Source organism: Gekko japonicus, unplaced genomic scaffold, assembly GCF_001447785.1.
Source record: "Gekko japonicus isolate JY-2015 unplaced genomic scaffold, Gekko_japonicus_V1.1 scaffold3270, whole genome shotgun sequence".
In the NCBI taxonomy this organism is placed as follows: domain Eukaryota; kingdom Metazoa; phylum Chordata; class Lepidosauria; order Squamata; family Gekkonidae; genus Gekko; species Gekko japonicus.
Genome location: NW_015167155.1, coordinates 76,333 through 96,768, shown reverse-complemented (window position 1 = coordinate 96,768; position 20,436 = coordinate 76,333). Strand labels below are relative to the sequence as shown.

Genomic DNA, 20,436 nt, shown 5'->3' with positions numbered 1-20,436 from the left:
CAAGGGAGAGAGTTCCAGAGTATGGTGCTACTCATTTGTTATGAGGACTGGATTTGACATAAATGGGACTCTGTTGGGTCGGGCCATGTGTGTCATAAAATGTAATGCCAGGTAGCAGAGATATAAACTTTATAAAGGACATAGACAAACACAATTAAAGATATTATAGCAGCTATTCCATTGGAGCCCCACATTAGGAGGGTGTGTGTTAAAACTAATGTTTATCTGCAAAACTGAAGTTCCTTGAGTTTGTTGAACTCTATTTTAACTATGGTTGGTCGCAAATCTCCCCCCTACCCTTAAAAATATAAACTACAAATATAAATGGTCTGAGCCTAAGACCCAGGGAAAAACATGAAATGGCTGAGCATTGCAAGCTTCTCACACACACACACACACACACACACTTTACTCAGAGTGGCAGTGGCTCTCCAGGGTCTCAGGGGGGCTTTACAGGGTGGTTTGAGATAATAATTTTGGGTGTCCTCTTCAGTACTTGTTCTGCTATTATTCCACTGGCGCTCCACATTAGGAAGGTATATGTGTTAAAACTAATATTTCTCTGCAAAACTGGAGTCCCTTGAGTTTGTAGAACTCTGTATTTTAACCTTGGCTGTTCCCAGACCTTCCCCCTCCCCAACACCCTCAAAAAGTGCCTGCCTAAATTGGAAAGGTGGGGGAATACTTGGATTTTGCAAAGCAATTTTTTAAATAAAAAAGAAGCACAAGGATCACAGCACGGCACACACACACACCGCTCCTACCTGTGAGGAGGACTAGAGGCCAGGAGCGGTAGCTGGGACTTTTGGCAGCCCCACCCTCTGCTTCCCATTCTCAGAGACATACCCACCCAGTACTCTCTGCTCAGAGGTAGCCCCACCCTCTGCTTCCTGCTCTCAGAAGCAGCCCCACCCTCTGCTCTCTATACTCCAAGGCAGCTCAAACTCAGAACAGTGGGCAGGGGAGGGGGGAGAGGAGAGATCCCCACTCCAGGGCTGGATTAAAGGCCTGGGCGCCAATTCCAGCCTGTGGGCTGTAGTTTTGACACTCCTGTTTTAAAGCTTAAAATTTAATATGATTCCAATAGAACAGCTGGCTGAATTATAGATAAATATAAAGATTTCTGGACAAGAAAAAGCCTTCATGTAAAATAGGCTGATATATCTAGTTTTCAAGCATTCGCCCCTGAATATCAGCTTTGAATCGTTATCCCCTACAGAAAGTGACTAGGGGTACAGTCAGGGCTATTTTTGGGCAGGAACGCACAGGAACGGAGTTCCGGCTGGCTCCCAAGTTGGCCACGCCCAGCAGGAACTCATTAGCATAATAGGCCACACCCAACAGCAGAAACTCATTAGGATTGGCTACATTAGGGGGGTGTGGCCTAACATGCAAAGGAGTTCCTGCTACAAAAAAAAGCCGTGGGTTTTGACAACAAACAAGGTAAAGAGAATAAACAGCAAAAGGTGGGTGTGGCTGGATAACCACACTTCTGGTAACATGGGGGTGTGGCCTAATGTGCTAATAAGCTGTGCTGTCAGGGGTGTGGCCCAATATGCTAATGAGTTCCTGCTGTTGGGTGTGGCCTATTATGCTAATGAGTTCCTGCTGGGCTTTTTCTACAAGAAGAGCCCTGGGTACAGTCACACACTAACTGGTCATGTGGATTTTAGATAGGGTGGTGCGAAGAAGCAAGACTTAGTGCAATCCTATGCAGAGTTACTGCAGTCTAAATATTTTGATTTGAGATTTTCTAGCCCCTTCTGTCACTATGAAACAGGTCATGAGAGTTGGCGTGGAAGTAATTGACTGTCCACAGAATTCACCTGCCACAACAAGGATGTATGAATTGCCTGACTAGGTCCATGTAGGTAAGGATGCATCCATGAGTATACCTGATAAGATGCACATTCTTCGCTGTCATTTGGTAGGAAGAGCATGTGCATATCTGAGACATGATTCTGCTGTCCACTGAACGTAGAGGCTACATGCCAGGGCAATGTAGAAATTCCTAGTAAAATCAATTTATGGCAAGTTTATCATATCAAAAGTAATTTAAGAATAAAGTCTTCTGTGAAGCTGCTCATATCCTTTAAACCACTGCAGTGGTTGAAATGAATTCATGGCAGATAATTTTAATCCAAACTATGCCTTGGTTTTAATAGAGGGTTTATATTTATGCTGCTACCAAAGTACAACTTTAATTATTTTATTAATAGCATTTTAGATCATTATAGTCCACTATTCTCCCCAGTGGGGACCCAAAGCAGCTTTCAACACTATTCTCCTATCCTCCATTTTATCCTTGTAACAACACCATGAGAAAGATTAGGCACAGAGAGACTGAACGGCCCAGGGTCACCCAGCAAACGTGCATGGCAGAATGGGGATTTGAACCTGGATCTCCCAGATCCTAGTTTGACACTCTAGCCACTATACCATGCTCTCTCTCAGCCTCTCTGTCTATTTGTCTATTTACACTTCTCTGATGAATATGTTCGTAATATTTCCATTAACTATTTAAAAATTCAGGCCCATTTGCAGTGACCACAGATATTGCCATTTCTATCAACAAACAACCTTCAAGTTCTATTAACATTCTATTCCCCACTTTGTGTGGTGGATTCCAAATACCCTGTAGGAAGAGTTTTACATCTTATGATACTAATAAATGATATTTCAGGGTGTTAGGAACTAAGCGATTAGGGAACACAATGAAGGCACATTTAGTAAACTGACAGTGCATGCTTCCAGTGTGTTTTTTTACAGTGTGCAGGTGTGTGTGTGTGTGTGTGTGTGTGTCCACGTGTACATGCGCCTGGAAGTCATGGCGACCTCTGCTGACTGTGTGTGCACCTGGGAGTCATGGCGGCCTCTGGTAACTGACCCCTACTGGGGGCCTGGAGGATATTCAGAGAGGTGGCTGAATAAAGCCTGCCCCCGACTGCTGGTATTCCAAGGAGGTCTCCCATCCAAGTACTTGCCAGAGTCAACCCTGCTTAGCTTTCACAATCTGACGAGATCAGGCTTGCCTGGGCTACCCAGGTCAGGGCCATGCTTCCACAGGTTTAATCTACAAATCAAACCCATGTATAAGTTTTTGTTAGTATTAGCTGCTTTACAGCTTTGTAATCAATTTTCACAAAAATAATGTAATCACATAAAATATCTTGCTATCCTGTCTTGCTCTTTCTCTTTCTTTCCCAGGTGTTCCTTTGCATAAGATAGTGTGGAGCACACATCCATATGAAAGAGTCACTATGTATTATTGCTGCCATTCATACATTTATTAAACAATATTTATCTTTAGAATTTAACGCTGAATAAAAATACCCTTGCTTGAGTTCTTGTCTGCATGTCAATGTGAAGGCAAGTATGAACTTCTCAGTAAAAATATTTTGCTTTGAGCTAAAATAGATGAAGTGATTTGTAGGGATCTAAAGAGTAAAATCAAGCTTGGCACACATGCCTTGACAGTAAGGGGCAAGCAATACATGAGAAATATTAATGTATCAATGGAGATGATTCACACAGCTAAAATTTCCCACAGGTACCAGTTAATTGTAGGAAATTGTTTGTATACTAAATGGTCGCCATCTAACCTCCATATGCAGCTGGAAGCCCTGGTTGGCAGGTAAATTTGACATAGGTATACTAGTTGCACATGGTGGTGTAGATGTACAATGCAAACAGTCTCCTATCTGGATCTGTACAGCAAATTTACTTTGTGTGCAACAGGCTTGAGAGATTTCTTGTGGGTGTATACAGGCAATGAAATGAGTGGTTGTGTGGGAGACTACCAAGAGAAATTGTATGATAAAGCGTAGGTAGGCCTAAACTAGCAGAATTGTACTGTAATGCATAACAGCAAAAAACCAACGCTACACCAGACCAAATTATCTCTTTGAGGGACATTTTAGCTAACACTGTTACATACTCCTTCAAATCCTGCTGTGACCTCTGGTGTCTCTCTGCTAGCCTTATGCACTGCAGTACTTTAACTAGTCCATCCTAAGCAGTTATACCTTTCTAAACGGGGGGGGGGGGGGGGGGGGGTAACTCTTCTTAGCATGGCACTGTTAGTCTACAGACATGGAGGAGAAGTATTTCCCTGTGGAAACATTAAGAAGCTCCTTGTGGTGCCAGGGCTAAACCAGAAGTACAGGAAGTGGTGCCCACAAAAAGGAAAGCATCAGGTTGTGTAAGGACTTATTATGCAGCTTCCTTTTTGCGAGCTCTGCCATCTGCATTGATCCGTAACTAATATCTCAGTCAGATTGCCCAAAGCTATCTTGTGTATAGCTTGTTGGTGCTGTTATTATGTAATGACATGACTATATCTTGGAAGCTGCAATTTATTTCTAAAAAGCAGGAAATGCTAAATGTCAGAAGTATGCCTCTCTTTATAAATAGGTCACGAGAGCTCTGGTATTAGTCTTACCCTATGTGAATCTTTTCTCTGAATACATCTCTACGCATAGGGTATGTGCTCCAGAATGCACCCGTGGCTGGGAAAGTATATGTGCTGGAGAGTAAATATTTAGGTACATTGGAAATAGTGAAATGTATGCATGTGAAATTGCTGAGTGCCATCTCAGAAGCAACATTGTCCTGCTGTTGCTGAAACTCCCATTTTAATGACAGACGGTTTCATTAGAAGCTGACTGCAGCTTCAGTGTGAGAATGGTATGTCCAAGGCGATAACAAATGCAGCTATGCATCCATTGCGTGTACCGTACAGCAGCATACACGCTCATGCAGCATCTTGGAGGCATCAGTACCATATTTTTAATGATGTGAAGTATGACATCTTTTGAATTTGTGGTTCCCACAATGCAGTTGGTCATTTTGGAAGTCTGGGTTAGTTTAAATTCCAGTTGACTATTAATACATACCGTACACTTTATCACGTACCGGGCCGGGGAGGGGAGCTTTTTAGTGCCTTCAAACTGGCAGTAGTAGAGCCTCAGGCGTTGCTTTTCCGGGCATCGTAAAAATAATAATAATCAGGGCTCTAGTGGGGGGGGAGCTCTCAGGTACGGAGCTCCGGAAGAGAACCTCTAGGGGGCGGGGCGGTCACGTGGTGAAGCCCCACCCCCTTCTTTACCCCGCCCTCTGCTTCAATCCTCATTCCGTTTGGGAATGAGGATGAAGCAGGAGGGTAAGTAGCCGGGCCTTCTGACACACTTCCGGTGATGTCAGGGGGTGTGGCCTTCTGTCACTTCCGGTGATGTCAGGGGGCGTGGCATATGCAAATAAGTTATGCTAATGAGTTATGCTAATGAGCTCCCGCAGCTCTTTTTCTACAACAAGACCCCTGATAATAATAATTAAAAAAAGCTTCTCGTGCTGCATTTCTGCTTGAGGGTTGCAACGAACAGTCGACCGGGCAAACTTATGTGCATAACTGAGAGAGGAAGAGAAACTGCCTGAGACGCTGAAGAAGCGGGAAAGGAGGCCGTGGGCGCACGAGGCTTCGCGCGCTTCTCGGCGGGAAGGGCAGCCAGGCAGAGCCAGGCGCGCGCCCGTGTTCGCGTGGCCCGAATAACTCGGATAGCGCGCGGGAGGGAGCGTGTGAGAGAAAGACCCGGAGAGAGGGCGCTGCTCTGCCTCTTTAAGCCTGGGCGCGTGTTCCGTTCAGTGCCTCGCGCTCTTTCCACTCCAAAGGCACAGACCGGGCGCCCGCTTTGGTAGAGTCGGACTCTCGCCCCGGCGGCTCCCCCGACCAAAGCGCCTTTGGGACGCGGTTGCCTCGTGCCCTCTCCTCGTGGCAAGACCGCTTCAACAGGCGGCATGGACCACGGTCCTAAGGAAGGGGACTCGGCCGGAGCAGCGACCGGGGACGCTGGTCGGGGCGCCGCCTCTTCCTCCGGCGGAGTAGTGGTGCAAGTTCGAGAGAAGAAGGGGCCCCTGCGGGCGGCTATTCCCTACATGCCGTTCCCCGTGGCTGTTATCTGTTTATTCCTCAACACCTTCGTGCCGGGACTAGGTAAGCGGTCGCTGCCCTTTAGGCAGCCGCGTGGAGTACTTGCACGCCCGCCGCCAGGCGGTTGCACGAGTGCGTGTGTGTGCGCGCGCGCGTGCAAAACTGCCTAGGCGGGAGATGCTTTTAAGGCGTGGGAGGGTGCCTCTGGCCCCGGGAGTGGGGTACGGCGGCGGTCCACGGGGGGGGGGGTTGTCGTGTGGAAGTGTGCTCGAGAATGAGCAGGTTATTTCTCCATCAATTCCTGCATCAATATGTTGCTCTTGTATGTAAGAATAGCATAGACTCTTTTGCGAAAGCTTTTCATGGTCTGATTGCATGCTATTCTTATGGGCAAGCAGCTCATTAGTTCCCTACAACCTGCTGCTCTCCCTAATCTGGAAGATCGGAAAGTGGGTCGCAGAGGGAAGACGGTTATGCACATCGTAGCAAGCAAGTCAGGGTAGCCCGCTGAGTAATCTCGGGGTACGGGAAGCCTACAGAAAGGGGGGGGGGGAATCAATGCACTACTTAGTATGGATCAGTTGCATCTTAACCTACTTCTCCATTCATAGTTTCTTATACTCTGGGGTGAGCTCTCCAGAACACATAGTTTACCACCAGTGTTCCATCTAAACTGAGTAAGTGTGAGCTAGCGTAGATTTTTAGCCTCTGGCTCACAGCGTTTTGTCTTAGCTCAGGAAGGATGGCTCCAGAGCAAACTTAATTTATGCAGTAGCCAAATTGCTCACTCACAACTTTAATGCCAGTAGCTCACAAAGTAGAATTTTTGCTCACAAGACTCCACAGCTTAGAGGGAGCATTGCTTGCCACTCTTCTGAGTGGCACGGTGATCCTAATCTGTTTTGGTGACTTTGAATTTATGTAGCTGGCAGTGGTCTCTTTTTAATTAATCTGGTACAAAACGATATCCTTGCAAATGTGCTCTTGCATCTAATTGGGTTGTTGCATGTAGAGGTGGGACTGGGAGAGGCACAAGCAACTTTTGCTTGAACAGTTAAAATATGAGCAGTGTCTATAAACATGCACCCCTTGTTCTGGAGGCAGTAAGGTTTGCGTATTCCAACTTGCAGGACAGCAGGTTCATGAAGTACCATACTGACTTCCTCTCTTCCCCTAAAGGAAATGCAGGTTAGCATTGTTCTTCCACTGATACCTATAGGGATTTCTGTATGGGCAAGAAAGGAAAATATCCCTCTTTCAAAGACTGAAAGATCTTCTGCTCTAGTGGGGAAGAGGAACCTAAACTATGGAGTGTTCAAACTGCTGTGATTGGCACAGACTATGGGGCAGAGCCAAGGAGCAGTCTTCAGTCAAGACTTTTCAAATACAAGGTTCCCTCCTACTGCTTTTTCCTGCAAGAGATGTGACTTTGCAGCTGCTCGGCAGGCAGAAATTCAATGGTCATAGTCTTGTGCAAACACAGTGAGGGGGATATATTTCCATTACAGCAATTATTTATAATCCACCTTTCCCCCAGTGGGGACCCAGAGTGGATTCTCCCCTCCTCTGTTCTATCCTGGCACCAACAACCCTTTGAGGTTGGTTAGGCTGAGGGAGAGCTACTGGCGCAGAGTCACCTAGCAAGCCTCAGGGCAAAATGGAGTTCTTAACTTCAGTCCCCCAGATCCTAGTCACTATGCCACACTTTCTACACCTGTTGCATTTCTGCCTGTTGTGCAGCTGTCAGAGGCACAGAGTCTCTCCTGAAGACAATGACACCCTTACTGTAGGAGTTGTTGTTGTTCAGTCGCACAGTCGAGTCCGACACCAGACCTTTTATTGGCAAGCTGTTGCCTTTTTTATTTTGTCTTTATTAAGCTTGAAAGCCACATACTATGGTTGTTGTTTTTTTTAAAAAAAATTATTGGATTGTAAAGTGGCCTGAACAACCATGGTGTGAGATAAATTATAGTAGCAATAAAAGGAGGATTGGGGCTGTATGAAGCAACACCATAAACAAATTTGGAGCCCCTTCTGACAGGCTAGTTGGCTGCCATCCTCTTGGGTAGCATTCAGTGAGAGAGAGAGTTACAGTGAGAGGAGTTTGTTGTAATGGAATTTGTGAGAGAAGGTCTCACAGTCTATCACCGTTAAAATAACTTGCTTTCTTTGGCGTGCCATATTATCCACCTACATATGAGTTTCTAGCCAAAGGACACTGGACAAAAGAACTTCAACCCACTGGATTTTTAAGAGCTACTGGGCTGTGATGAAGGCTTGATGGTGAAGGCTGTGATGAGTTTGTTTCTCAGTGATATCCCTAGCCTTTATATTAGTGTGTAGTGCCTGTTATTTTCAAGTTTCCCAAAGTGCCTTTGGTACATGGAAATGGGAAAAACAGACATCATAACAAGACTTACATTTCCAGTGTTTTTTTTAGAATCAGTGCCTATAGCAGTGGATGATTCCCAGCTTTTAACTAGTGCACAAGGCACTACTAACAATATCCTGCCCTCCCCACTGGGCAGGCTTAATTAGTAGTTAGGACTTCAGCTTAGGTTATATTATGCCTCAATATCCATTACTGGTAGCTGATCAACTTCAGTCATGGAACCAGTTACTTGTTGGTAAATTGGGAGGCTACATCAAGTGTTAGAGGATCTATTGATTGACTTTTTCAGCTGTTATATTTCCATGACGCATTCCAGTACAAGAAATTAAAAACTTTGCTCTTCTTTGTTCTACTTGAAATCAGAAGAAGATGCAGTTTCATTAGTTTTACAACTATCTAAATTTCTTTTTTTTGTGTGTTTTAGGGATAGTCTTGTGAGCAGGCATGCTTCTTTGTGCTTTTTAGCATTTCATTTGCTCTTGTGTGTGCCACTTGATCTTAATGTATACTTTCTTGAGAGCCACTGAGTTCAATGGGGCCTAGTCCCAAGAAAATGTTTGTAGCATTATACCTTGATGCTTGCTTTCCCTGTGGGCTTCTGTTAACCTAGTAATGAAATGCAGTGTTGCTATATTTTATCCTAGAAAACTGCCTTAAAAATACATACTCTGAATGGTACTATTTGCTTGTGTGTTTTTTTTACTGTTGCTTTTCACCTTTCTGAACACAAACAGAAGAAGCAGGAAAATGTCACTTTACTTGTATCAGAATTTTCTTTCTCCTGAAGTAAAGATTATTACTTCATAATATATACTGTGATATATGCCTTCCATTTATTTTTAAAAGTAATAATGGAAATGCGACCCTATTCCTGATTTTAATTACACATGAAATAATGCCAAAGTTTATTGTTTCCTTTTTGCCAACAACCTCACTGTAGAAATTTATTGCACCTTTAAGCACACTTTACAACCTTATGCATAGGAAGTGTATAGGAATTTTCACCATTTCCTTGAAACCGTAATATCCCATCTAAAAAAACAAAGGATCAGAAGTTCCAGTTCCTCTGTTCTAGAACTGCTGTGCAGAACTGTGCATCACATGTAGATCCATGATCCTTTTAATGGCTTTTTTAACTAAACCAAATGCAGCTTCTGGGACTCCAGTTTCAAAGGGAAAGGTAGCATGGGAATGTAGAGGGGCTTTTATAAAAAAGCTTTCCAATACTAGGTGGTTTCACCATTAAAATTGTTCTCCTGATTTGTGTGAGCATTTGTTGAAGTGGGAAAAGAAACTTTATGTACATTGAATATATGAGTTCTAGCTGTAAAAATAGTTCATGTACTTCTTCAGTGTATACATAATTGGCTAATCGTATGTTCTTGATTGCTGAGTGAGTGATGTCCAGATATTAAGGTGACTGCTTTAATATCTTGACCACATGGGTAATACATTTAATGTTCCCCCTGTATTTATTTGTTTGTGTAAAATTTGTATCTTGCTTCTCTGCATGAATTGAATAACAAAAAAAATCAACAATAAAATAGCATAACAAACCAAACAACCCTCAACCCACCAGTGACTCGAAAAGAATCTGAATGTTCTCACAAAACCAATAACCAAGTCAATTAATTAATCAACCAAAAATTGTGAAAATCAAACTGCACAGAGGTGCAGTAGAAAATAACTTTGCAAAAGACCTGGCAAAATAAGGCTGCTATAGATAACTTTCTGAACTTGGCTACAGAAGAAGCTCCATGTGCCTCCTGGCAGGCCATTCCAGAGAGTGGATGAGACCCCCAAAAGGGCAATCAGTTCTGTGGAGGCCAAGTACATCTCTTGAAAGTAGGAAGCATTGACCAGATGTGAGATGGTGGGAGTGTTTTTCCACCATTTGAAGCAGCTCTTCAAATATGTGAGTCCCAGGTCATGAAGGATTTAAAGATTGACCAGCACCTTGAATTTCTCCTGGAGAGAAACAGGCAGCCAATGAAACTGTTGCAAAGTTGGAGTAATATGTATCTGATGCCCCACCCTACCCAAGAGGTGAATAGATGTATTTTGCACCAGCTATAGTTTCTGAATTTTCAAGGACAATTTCATGTAGAGCACAGTACAGTATTTCAGTGTTGGGGTTACAGAAACATGGATTACTGTGGCTAGGACAATGGATTCAAGAGAGGAAGAGATGTTTAGTGTCAGATATAAATGGTAGAAAGTACTCCTAGTAATAGCCTGTCCTTCAGAAAGCAAAGCTGGCTCCATCGGGATACCTGGGCAGAGCCAGGGTGGTTCCCTCCATTCTGTATAGATTGGTTCTCATTGTGGAGATCAAAATTCATATGAGAAGGGCTGATATGCTGCACTGAAGTACTAGATACCTGGGAGGCTACTGGTTGGAAGAGATTTTCTAGAGCATTGATTCCGACTTGAATTTTGATCTCCACAACAGAAGGGAGATGTGGCTTTGAAAGAGGACGGAAACATGTTTACATGGTTAGGATACACGTTGCTGCATAACTTCCAGTTGATCTGTTATATAAATTTGTCATGTTGAGAACTTTGGAACTAGTAATGTTACGTTGTAACCTTGATTTATAGCACATCATTGTTGTATTTTGAGAGTGTGGGAACTTTGTGTGTTACATTGTAACTCTGGTATGGAGCCTTTGGCTTTGTATTACTTTTGGAGTTGGTTATGAGAAAAGTTTGATAACTGATTATTAAGAATATACCCTCATTTGGTATTTCAAAATATTCATTTAAAGGCATTGATATTACATTCGCAATATACCTTACCTCCCATGCCTACTCACCACTGAAATGTGGCCAACTTAACTGATAACAAATCCTTTACACATATTTCACCTGCCATCCGCCTTCTCCAACAAGCAAACCTAAAACATTCTAGGGCTCCAGGGCGGTATACAAGGATCAGAGTACCATATCAAATGTCTTAGTCCATGATGGAGGGTCATTCCAGTGGGTGATACCCTGCAGTGCTGATGTTTCCTTTAAAGGAAGATAGCAGACCTGACCTGGAAATGCCAGCTCAGCCAGTTGCAAGATGGCGATAGCTCCTTTCCAACTTAGTGGCAGGCAATGACAGCTGTGTAAATCCAAACCACTAAAAGGCAACCCAACAAGGACAGAACCTTGAAATAATAGGAATGAGGGAAACCAATGTCAAATTCACCCTCCCTCATTGTTGACGAGGGCAGCATGGAACAGAAAAATGAAGTGATTAAATCGCTGCCTTTGGAGTACTACGGACCTAGATTTACTAATATTAATTAAGTGTTAAATATTAAACAAGCAACTTCTGATAGAGAGAACATACATAATGAGACAGCAGTGGTTAAAGCAGACATAGGAATATGGCAGAAAAACTGAAAAGGGTACACAAAAGATCTAGGCCTGGTTCACACCATATTCTGTGGTTTCTCCCATTTTATGGAATGGGTTTCTTGAGGACCTGAGGGAAGTGCCATCCTTGGAAACTTTTAGGAGGCACAGTAGGCCTCTTTTATTTACCACGGCTTTTAATGGAGTGTAGGTTGCAGGCATTTTGTTAGGTTGGGGAAATATGGAATTTTACAGTCACTGGATGATTTAATTATGTATTCAAAGTTTCCTTGAACTATAGGAAAGGAAGGATATAAATGTTAAACATATTTTTGTTGTTCAGTCGCACAGTTGAGTCCGACTCTTTGCGACCCCATGGACCAGATCACGCCAAGCCCTCCTGTCTTCCGCTGTCCTCCGAAGTTGGCTCAATTTCATGTTTGTTTTATCTATGACACTGTCTAACCATCTCATCCTTTGCCATTCCCATCTTCTTTGACCTTCAATCTTTCCCAGCATCAGGGTCTTCTTCTCCAGTGAGTGCCCCCTTCTCATTTGGTGGCCAAAGTATTTGAGCTTCAGTTTCATTATCTGGCCTTCCAGGGAACAGTCAGGGTTGATTTCTTTTAGGATTGACTGATTTGATCTTCTTGCTTAGGAGATAACATAGATTTCATTTTCATATTAATATGCAAAACACTTATGCAAAACTATTTGATAATGATAATTGTAAACATTGCAGGAGGTGACAGCTAGATGATATAGATATGTAACCCCCATTTTATGTGTATGTGTTATGTCTGTTTTTGTTTGTTTTTGTTTATTGGAAAATAAACATTTATACACACACGCACATATACATACTGCTTTGTATAGTGGAAAAGCAGTGTGCTGTCTTTCTATGCTTATTACATAACTTGTCAAGTGGGCCCTCTATACCTGTAAGTGTAATCACCTGTTTTGAACTATCTTCCGTTCTTTTCGTAATGGCTGTCCTGTGTGAGCAGCAGCAACCAAAAGGCATCCTGCATTGAATAGCAGTGGGTGAGACACTTATTGTAAAGTAACAGGACCCAAGGCTTTTTTTTAAAGTATAATATAAACCATCACCATTCTGCTCATCTTTATTATGACAGTGGCTTTAACACTGAAGTGCTCATCTTTATGTGAAAAACAGTCACCTGCGAATCTGTATATTGGCTCTCTGATTTGAGAGCCTGTGATGAGTGATGAGACATGCTCAATAGTATATAGTTATGACGAAGTGTCTGATATTAATTTTAATTATTTCAAGGGGAAATTGTCGGTGCTGAGGAAGACAAAAGACCCTAACAACACGGTGGTGTGAATTTTAATAACTCAGTAATGTGACCTTATCTTCAGATGGTTTAATTACTTATACTTTAATGAGTCCTTTAAAGTGTTTTCTCCCCCTGGTTATACCTAAAGCTTTTTGTTCTTTTGCATTGAAGATGTTTTCCTACCTTGGAGAAGTGAACCTTGATATAGAGGAGAACGTAGGACATTCTTCCTCTGCTAGCCTAGCTCTGTAACTTAAAGACTGACACGTTCCTTAGCTGGAGACATGTAAGGACAATACAGTGTGGAGGTGTTAATGCTAGATGGTTTCCTTTGTTTGGAGTTGTATGCTAGAATGCATTGCGCTAATTTAGGGATTTTAAAAACAAAACCGCTATCAATCCAAGTATGGATAATTTGGTTTAGGAACTGCTCCTGAGGCTGCCTGTTTGGGTACTGTGGGTGGTGTCAGCCGAGAGATTGTGAGTGGCTTGTGACATTTGCAAGCTGTCTCTTTCTAAATTTTGGATTCCAAATGTCCTGACACTGAGAGCAGCAGCAGGTGTTGTGCTGGGCACACAAGGCTCTTTCTGAAGACGAGCCTGAGTAGATTTCTTTTTCTACCCAATCTGCCTACAATGTTTTGGCATAACTGATGTATTCTTTCCCTTACTAACAGTGGTATGGAATGGGGGAATGGGAGTACAAAACATGTTGGTTTGGATCTCCTCTGATGGAAGGAATTTTGGTCATAGATCAAGGTTTCCTTCGCTCCCCCCTCCAGCTTCAGCTCTAAAACGCTCCCCAACTGCTGCGCACAGCTTACCAGCCTGTAATTGATTATGTCACAGTCCCATCACACGAGGGACTTTTCTCCTACTTGAAGTAACTTCTGGTATCTGAGCCCATGCAAGGGAAAAGTTCCAGCACTGGACGGTGGTGGAAGGGTTCAGTTCTACTTAGGTGAATGCCTCTTTGCTTTTTATGTTGGACCCACCTACGGCTTTATATATATAGCTTTATATATAAAGTGGGAACCCGTAAGGACTTCCCTCACTGGTCTTTCCCTTTCCTGAAAGCCCCCATTATCCTCTCCCCTTTCCTCTGCTTTCTTCTCTCCTAGGGTTGCCAGCTCCATATTGGAAAATTCCTGTAGATTTGGGGGTGGAGCCTTGGGTAGGCAAGGTTTGGGGAGGGAAGCAATCTCAGCAGGATATAATGCCATTGAGTCCACCCTGGAGAGCAGCCACTTTCTCCATGGAAACTGATCTCTGTCAGCTGGAGCGCAGTTGTAATTCTGGGTTATCTCCAGCCCCCCTCTGGAGGTTGGCAACCCTTCTGAGGTCCTTTCCCTCAAACCCCATCCTCCCCAGGCCCCACCTCCAAATCCAGGAATTTCCTAACCTGGAGTTGGCAACCATATCTCCTTCCCACCAAACAACCAACCCTACCTATCTACCCTTTTCTCCCCTCATTCCCCCAGCAGCCTCTGCCTAGGAAAACTGTGGGCTAGTTGTGTGGTGCCAGAGTTCCATGCCCCATTATCTCCTTCTCAGCCATTCATCAACCTATATTTTATTTGCCTCCCACCATCAGCTATATTATTTATTTACTTCATTTATACCTCACCTTCCTCCACAGTGGGGGACCAAAGCAGCATACATTATTCTTTATCAAGTCACTCAGAGATTGCTGCCATATCTAGGGTTGCCAACCTCCAGATGGAACCTGGAGATCTCAGAATTAATGCCACAATTACAACTGAACTCTAGATAACAGCGATCTGTACATTTGGTGAAAATGGCTGCTTTTGAGGGTGGACTCCGGCATTATATCCAGTTGAGGCCTCTCCCCTCTCCAAACCCTGCCCTTCTCAGACTCTACCACAAAATCTCCAGGAATTTCCCAACCAGGTGCTGGCAACCTTGGCCTGGACCCAATGAATCCTCCCTTGAAGGCCAAAATAGGCCTGAAAGGGACCCTGCCCCCTACCCTAGCCTTTTGTTCACAGAAACAAAACCTGGAATACTGTTATTGTCTAGCAACAGCCACTGAGGGAATCCCTTACTTAAAAGCTCAGGTGCTCATTTTATCATATTTGCATTTTTAAAACCCCCAATGTTTTTTTTTTTTTAAGATTTCAAATTTTTCTGCAAACCTGCGGCCCTGTCCAGGTTTATAGAAAGATCTGTCTTGCCTGTTCACAGCTCAATCAGATCTCTCTCTATGCGTGTGCGTGTGCGTGTGTGTGTGTGTGTGAGTGAGAGAGAGAGAGAGAGAGAGAGATTAGGATGGACCCTAAAGGTTAAAATCATACTTCCCCAATCTTTATTAGCCCACAGGCACCTTTGGTATTCTGACACAATGTGGTAGATTCAGCTACAAAATGGTTGCTACAGCTTGCCTTTAGTCACACAGTCAAGATCCTTGTACTGTGATAGCATCTTCTGCCAAAGCAACATTAAAAAAAATCTGCACAGCCCATCAAACCTCCAGTAGACAATCAGAAGTCTTGCTGGGCAAAAGCCCCACCTGGCCCCACCCACATTCTAGGAACAGTTGGCGGGCACCGGGAAAGATGTTGGTGGGTGCCATGGCACGCACAAGCACCACGCTGGGGACTCTGGTTTAAATAAACAATTCCGTCGCTGCTGTATATAGTTGGAGACCACATTAGCTAAATCTAGCTTGGCTAGTATAAAGCAGAATATCTTGTTTTCTAGATTTCCTGCCCCCCTTGTTTGTACACTCCATTGAAATGTTCTTTGGATGAGAGCTGAGAGGAAGAATTTGGCTATATCCCATTGCTGGTGGACCCTGTACCGTTAGAATGGTTGTATGTCAGTCAGCGTGGGAGCTGATTTTGGCTCCGTAATATGCTTCTGACACACTGAATTTTTGTCTTTTTCCCTATCCGCTATTTTTCTGTTGACATGTATTACAATTACTGTCTTTAAAGATTGTTTTAATATATGGAGGGTATCTGATTCTTTAGCACAAAAATCTTTGACTCATTATAAGAACAAAGGGGAGAAATAGCATTACTACTTTCGGAGGGAATAACTCTAATCCACTGGCATGTATACAGAGGGTTCATTGCATGTTTGGAACTTCATGTGAGCAGAAGCTATTCCATTATGTTTCTTCATTGAGGAAGTCTCCTCAGCCATATTTGTAATATATATATATAAGTCTCTTTGTTAATACTGCTTAAGCTGGCCTTCCTCAGCCATAAATGAACATTTTGTGAGACCTGGACGATGGCCGGAAAAGACCCTAAGTAAGAATTGTGGATACCCAATTTGGATATCAGAGTACACAATTTCAATGCTTGTCAGTTACCTGCCAGCCTATAAACTTATATAGTGACTTCCTTTTACTTGATCCATATCATGTTCTTCTGCATGAGGCCAGTATAGTAGTTATTTTGGCTATTGATTCTGCAGAGAATGTATTTCAATCTAGAAATAATATAGTTTATCTTATCTCTGATTGATAGAGGCAGTTTTCTGGTTATCATTTCATTTAATTCATTTTTTAAACTCTATTGAACTTGATACATTGCAGAGAGTATAAAAAGCAAAGGTGCAATAGGATGCATGGTGTGGAATGAAGGGTTCATTTTCATTAAGGTTTGATTTTTTTAAAAAAAATTGCATTCACAGATCACAGGAACTTGTGATGCTTTAAGTCTAATAAAACTATGAGGCTTCCTAGATTAGAGTCTACTTTATCAGATGCATAGTAATGGAATGTAAAATTGATTGGGTTATATGTGGTAGAAGAGAACAATTTTACACAGTGAGACCAAAAAATAATCATAGTGTGAAAGATGTGATTAGATCAGAGTTTTGTGATCTAGTACCATTGAAAGCTAAAAGCCCAGATTAATGCCAGTGGGGGCCTTTTGCACTCAACTCTTGCGTCAAATGTCCTGTCTCTGCATAAAGTGGGAAAAAAGAGTTGACACCACAATGGGGGCAATTAGCCTGTGTTCCTGCTCTTGAACATTGAACAAACTGGACCGTGATTATTCATATAACAGCTGGTATGTAGGAGCTGTAGGAATAGAGCCCAGATCTATAAATTGCACCTTCTCTACTAGGTCATGCTTCAGAAGGAACGTTTCCACTTCTTTCTGTCACTGACAAGACAGTAAATGGAAGGAATGGCTGGGTGTGTAGCACTTTTTAAAACTTGAAAACGAGGAATTAGGTGAAATAGGCCAAGACATTTTTTCCTCTGAAGGCATGTGGATTATTGGAGTGTGGCTGTACCAGCATTCTCACATAGGCCATAGAGCCCTCTCATTTAGATTTAGAATTATTCTGGAATCATGCCGTGAAGTCCATTGGAAAAGATTTTGCATGGTACAGACAAAATGTCCTTCTTGCAAGGATTCAAAAAAGAGAACCACCCACTTAAAGATTGAAAGGACGGGCATGAGCTGCAAGACACACTATGTGTAGACACTGAACAAGTCATTGTGTATACATACATTCCATTTCTTTTCTATGAGCACCCTCCCCATTTTAGTAAATGGCTACCAGGTTTTTTAGAATGATGTAGAAATACTGTGTGAAGAATCTTATATTTCCCCATTACTGCCTCTGTTGTGGATTCCAGGTACAGCAGGAAGAGAAAAGTTTGTTTTTTGACCGACATTGAAAGTTTTCTACCTCAATCTCTTCCTCATAGCAAAAGTAATCAATGATTTTCCCCCTCTTTGCTTCTCTAATCCTGTGGAAAGAAGTGAATCATGGCATCCAACTGCATGGACATGCGTATCCAAGGAAAAGCCTGTTAAAACATGGTTATATTTGCAACCATCTCCTTACAGGGAAGGGTTTTGTGTGTATGTGGCTAAGAATTTTTGTTTAAGTTCATTGGCATTTAGGTTTGTTTAAAAGAATGGTTTAAAAGAATAAAGGTATATACAGAGGTGTATATATGGGTAAACTGAGAAGATTTCTAGTGATTGTGCAGACAAAATGTATTTCTTGCAGAGATTCAGGAAAGAGAACCACCTGTCTAAAGACGGAAAGGAAGGGCATGAACTGCAAGACGTTCTTCTTGTAGACAATGAATAGTGGACATAAGTCTTGTAAAATGTGACTCTGGAATGAGAGAAACATGCTACTACAGTGCTTGAGCTTCTAGTGTGGGTGGTTCATATGAGAATGATTACTGCTCCATTTTGCTGACATATCAGTATAATAATTTGGGTTTCATTTTCATAAGCATGATGGATAGCAAACTGACAGCTGGTGTCTTAAGAAGTCCTTGAAATTGTATACATTTGTATTACCTATGAAGTCTTGCATGCAGGATTACAAAAAATGTTATATAAATCAGGATAAGTGCTGATCCTTTATCTTGGACTATAACAAAAATTCTGAGGATTCTTTAATCAATGATTAACTTTTAAATTAAATAACTAGTTAAAATAAAATGTTAGACTGATGCAACACCTTTACTCAGGAGTAAATTTCTGTAGGGGGTTTACTACTAAGTGTGTGTGGGATTGTAGTTTTAAGAACATTGGAATATGTTCTAAGGAATCGTACTGATTTTTCATGATTAAGTTATTTTATTTGTAGTAAAAAGTGCCTGGTAAGTGGTAGAACTGGATCAAAGAGCATATTCATAGTACAATTTTAAAGGACAGGGGAAAAATATGGACTCTGGAGAGCAATGTTGTCAGGCATATCCATTGGGACTTATGTTTTTCCTTTAAACAACTGATTCCCATGCCATACTGCAAACGACTGTTGATCCTCTCTTTGGTTTTCAGAGCAGTTTTTCATGCAGAACAGGGGACAGTTGCTTTAAAAATATAAATCTTGGACATATAGATTTAGCTGAGTGAGCAGTTTGGTGTAGGGGTTAAGTGTGCAGACTCTAATCTGGGAGAATTGGGTTTGATTCCCCACTCCTCCACTTGCACCTGGCTGGATGACCTTGGGCAAGCCATAGTTCTGATAAGAGCCGTTCTTTAAAAAGAGCAGTTTCTGTCAGAGCTCTCCCAGCCCCACCTACCTCACAGGGTGTCTGTTGTGGGGAGGGGAAGGGAAAGGAGTTTGTAAGGCACTCTGAGACACCTTTGGGTAGTGAAGGGTGGGGTATAAATCCAAACTCTTTTTCTTCTCTTCTTGGATCCAGACTATGGTTTCTAATGAAAATCCCCACATAAGATCATCAGAGTAATGTAAATTCTAACCCAGGCTGAAAATAGGAATAACTGCATTTTGTGTAAAATAGCTTTACAAGACAAAGAAGTAAAAAAATAAAACAAAAAACCACTGAAGGTGCTTGTACAATAATTAAATATTCCCACTGCAGTTGCTTCTAAATTTGAGGTTACCCATCAGCACTAAATCTCTGATTTTGAGGTGGTGTAAAATTATATAGATGCAAAGCTACTTTATTCTCTTTCTGCAAAGAAAAAATGTTTAAATGTATTCATGAAAGAATGGATTTTGAATTTCATAAATGGGTCTTGTTAATTTGCTATTTTTAAAATACTTGTCAGACCTTTCCCGTTGCCATGACAATTCCATTTCCATAAACATGATTTTGTGTGTCTGTATGTGCACCTATCTGACACTTTCAATGATATGAGTTGAGGAGAGAGACTGGTAATTTTGGTGTAAAAATGGTTGCTCTACCAATTAAGACTTATTTAGACGAACACTTTCTGGCACTGCTCAAGAATCCAAATATTTCAGAGGAATTGTAAGAGTTCTCAGGTTCTGTAGCTTGAGTATAAGAGTTGCAAAAGATTGCTTCTGTCTAAAATAACTAAGGCTAGAATGTCACGCAAAGGAGTTTCTATGTAGCTCTCACAGCCAATACATTTTTACCGTGAATACAAGATCAGACAGGCAAGACAGTAGTTTACCGCCCTACACCCTGATAGTATGTCACACCCGGAAGGGACAGAGAGGGGAACAGCCAGATTGCTGCAATGTAAACTTGTCTTTTGGGGACAGGAAGGGACAGGAAGGTCATGCTCAAGGGGAGAGGGAGAGAGACAGAGGTTACATGAACTCAGGGTGTGAGGAAGAGCTCTCTTAGCTTCCAGTTTGTGACCAGGGAAGCACAAGCCATGATGGACTAGGCTCATTACCTAAGGACTCCATTTTGTCCACATGGCAAGGGATAATGTGGAGAAGTCCCAGCCATGAGACCTAAGGTAACACTGAAGTTAAAAAGGTTCCCTTGCTCAAAAGCCAGTCGAATCCAACTTTAGGGTTGCGGTGCTCATCTCCGTTTCAAAGCCGAAGAGCCAGCGCTGTCCGAAGACATTTCCATGGTCATGTGGCCGGCATGACTAAACACCAAGGCGCACGGAACGCTGTTACCTTCCCACTGAAGTGGTCCCTATTTATCTACTTGCAATTTCTTTGCTTTCGTACTGCTAGGTTGGCAGGAGCTGGAACTAGAGACGGGAGCTTACTCCATCATGCGGCAC

General features: G+C 42.5%; 1 protein-coding gene across 1 annotated transcript in view; it reads left to right on the top strand.

Annotated features, from left to right (window-relative positions):
• The first annotated feature begins 5,681 nt into the window (after positions 1 to 5,681).
• Positions 5,682 to 20,436, top strand: part of LOC107112038 (chromosome unknown open reading frame, human C1orf95) — a 65,245-nt gene continuing 50,490 nt past the window's right edge. The window contains exon 1 of the mRNA XM_015413102.1: positions 5,682 to 5,989. Within this exon, the coding sequence (XP_015268588.1) occupies positions 5,794 to 5,989 (196 nt within the window). The 5' untranslated portion in view covers positions 5,682 to 5,793. The remainder of the gene's footprint in view (positions 5,990 to 20,436) is intronic.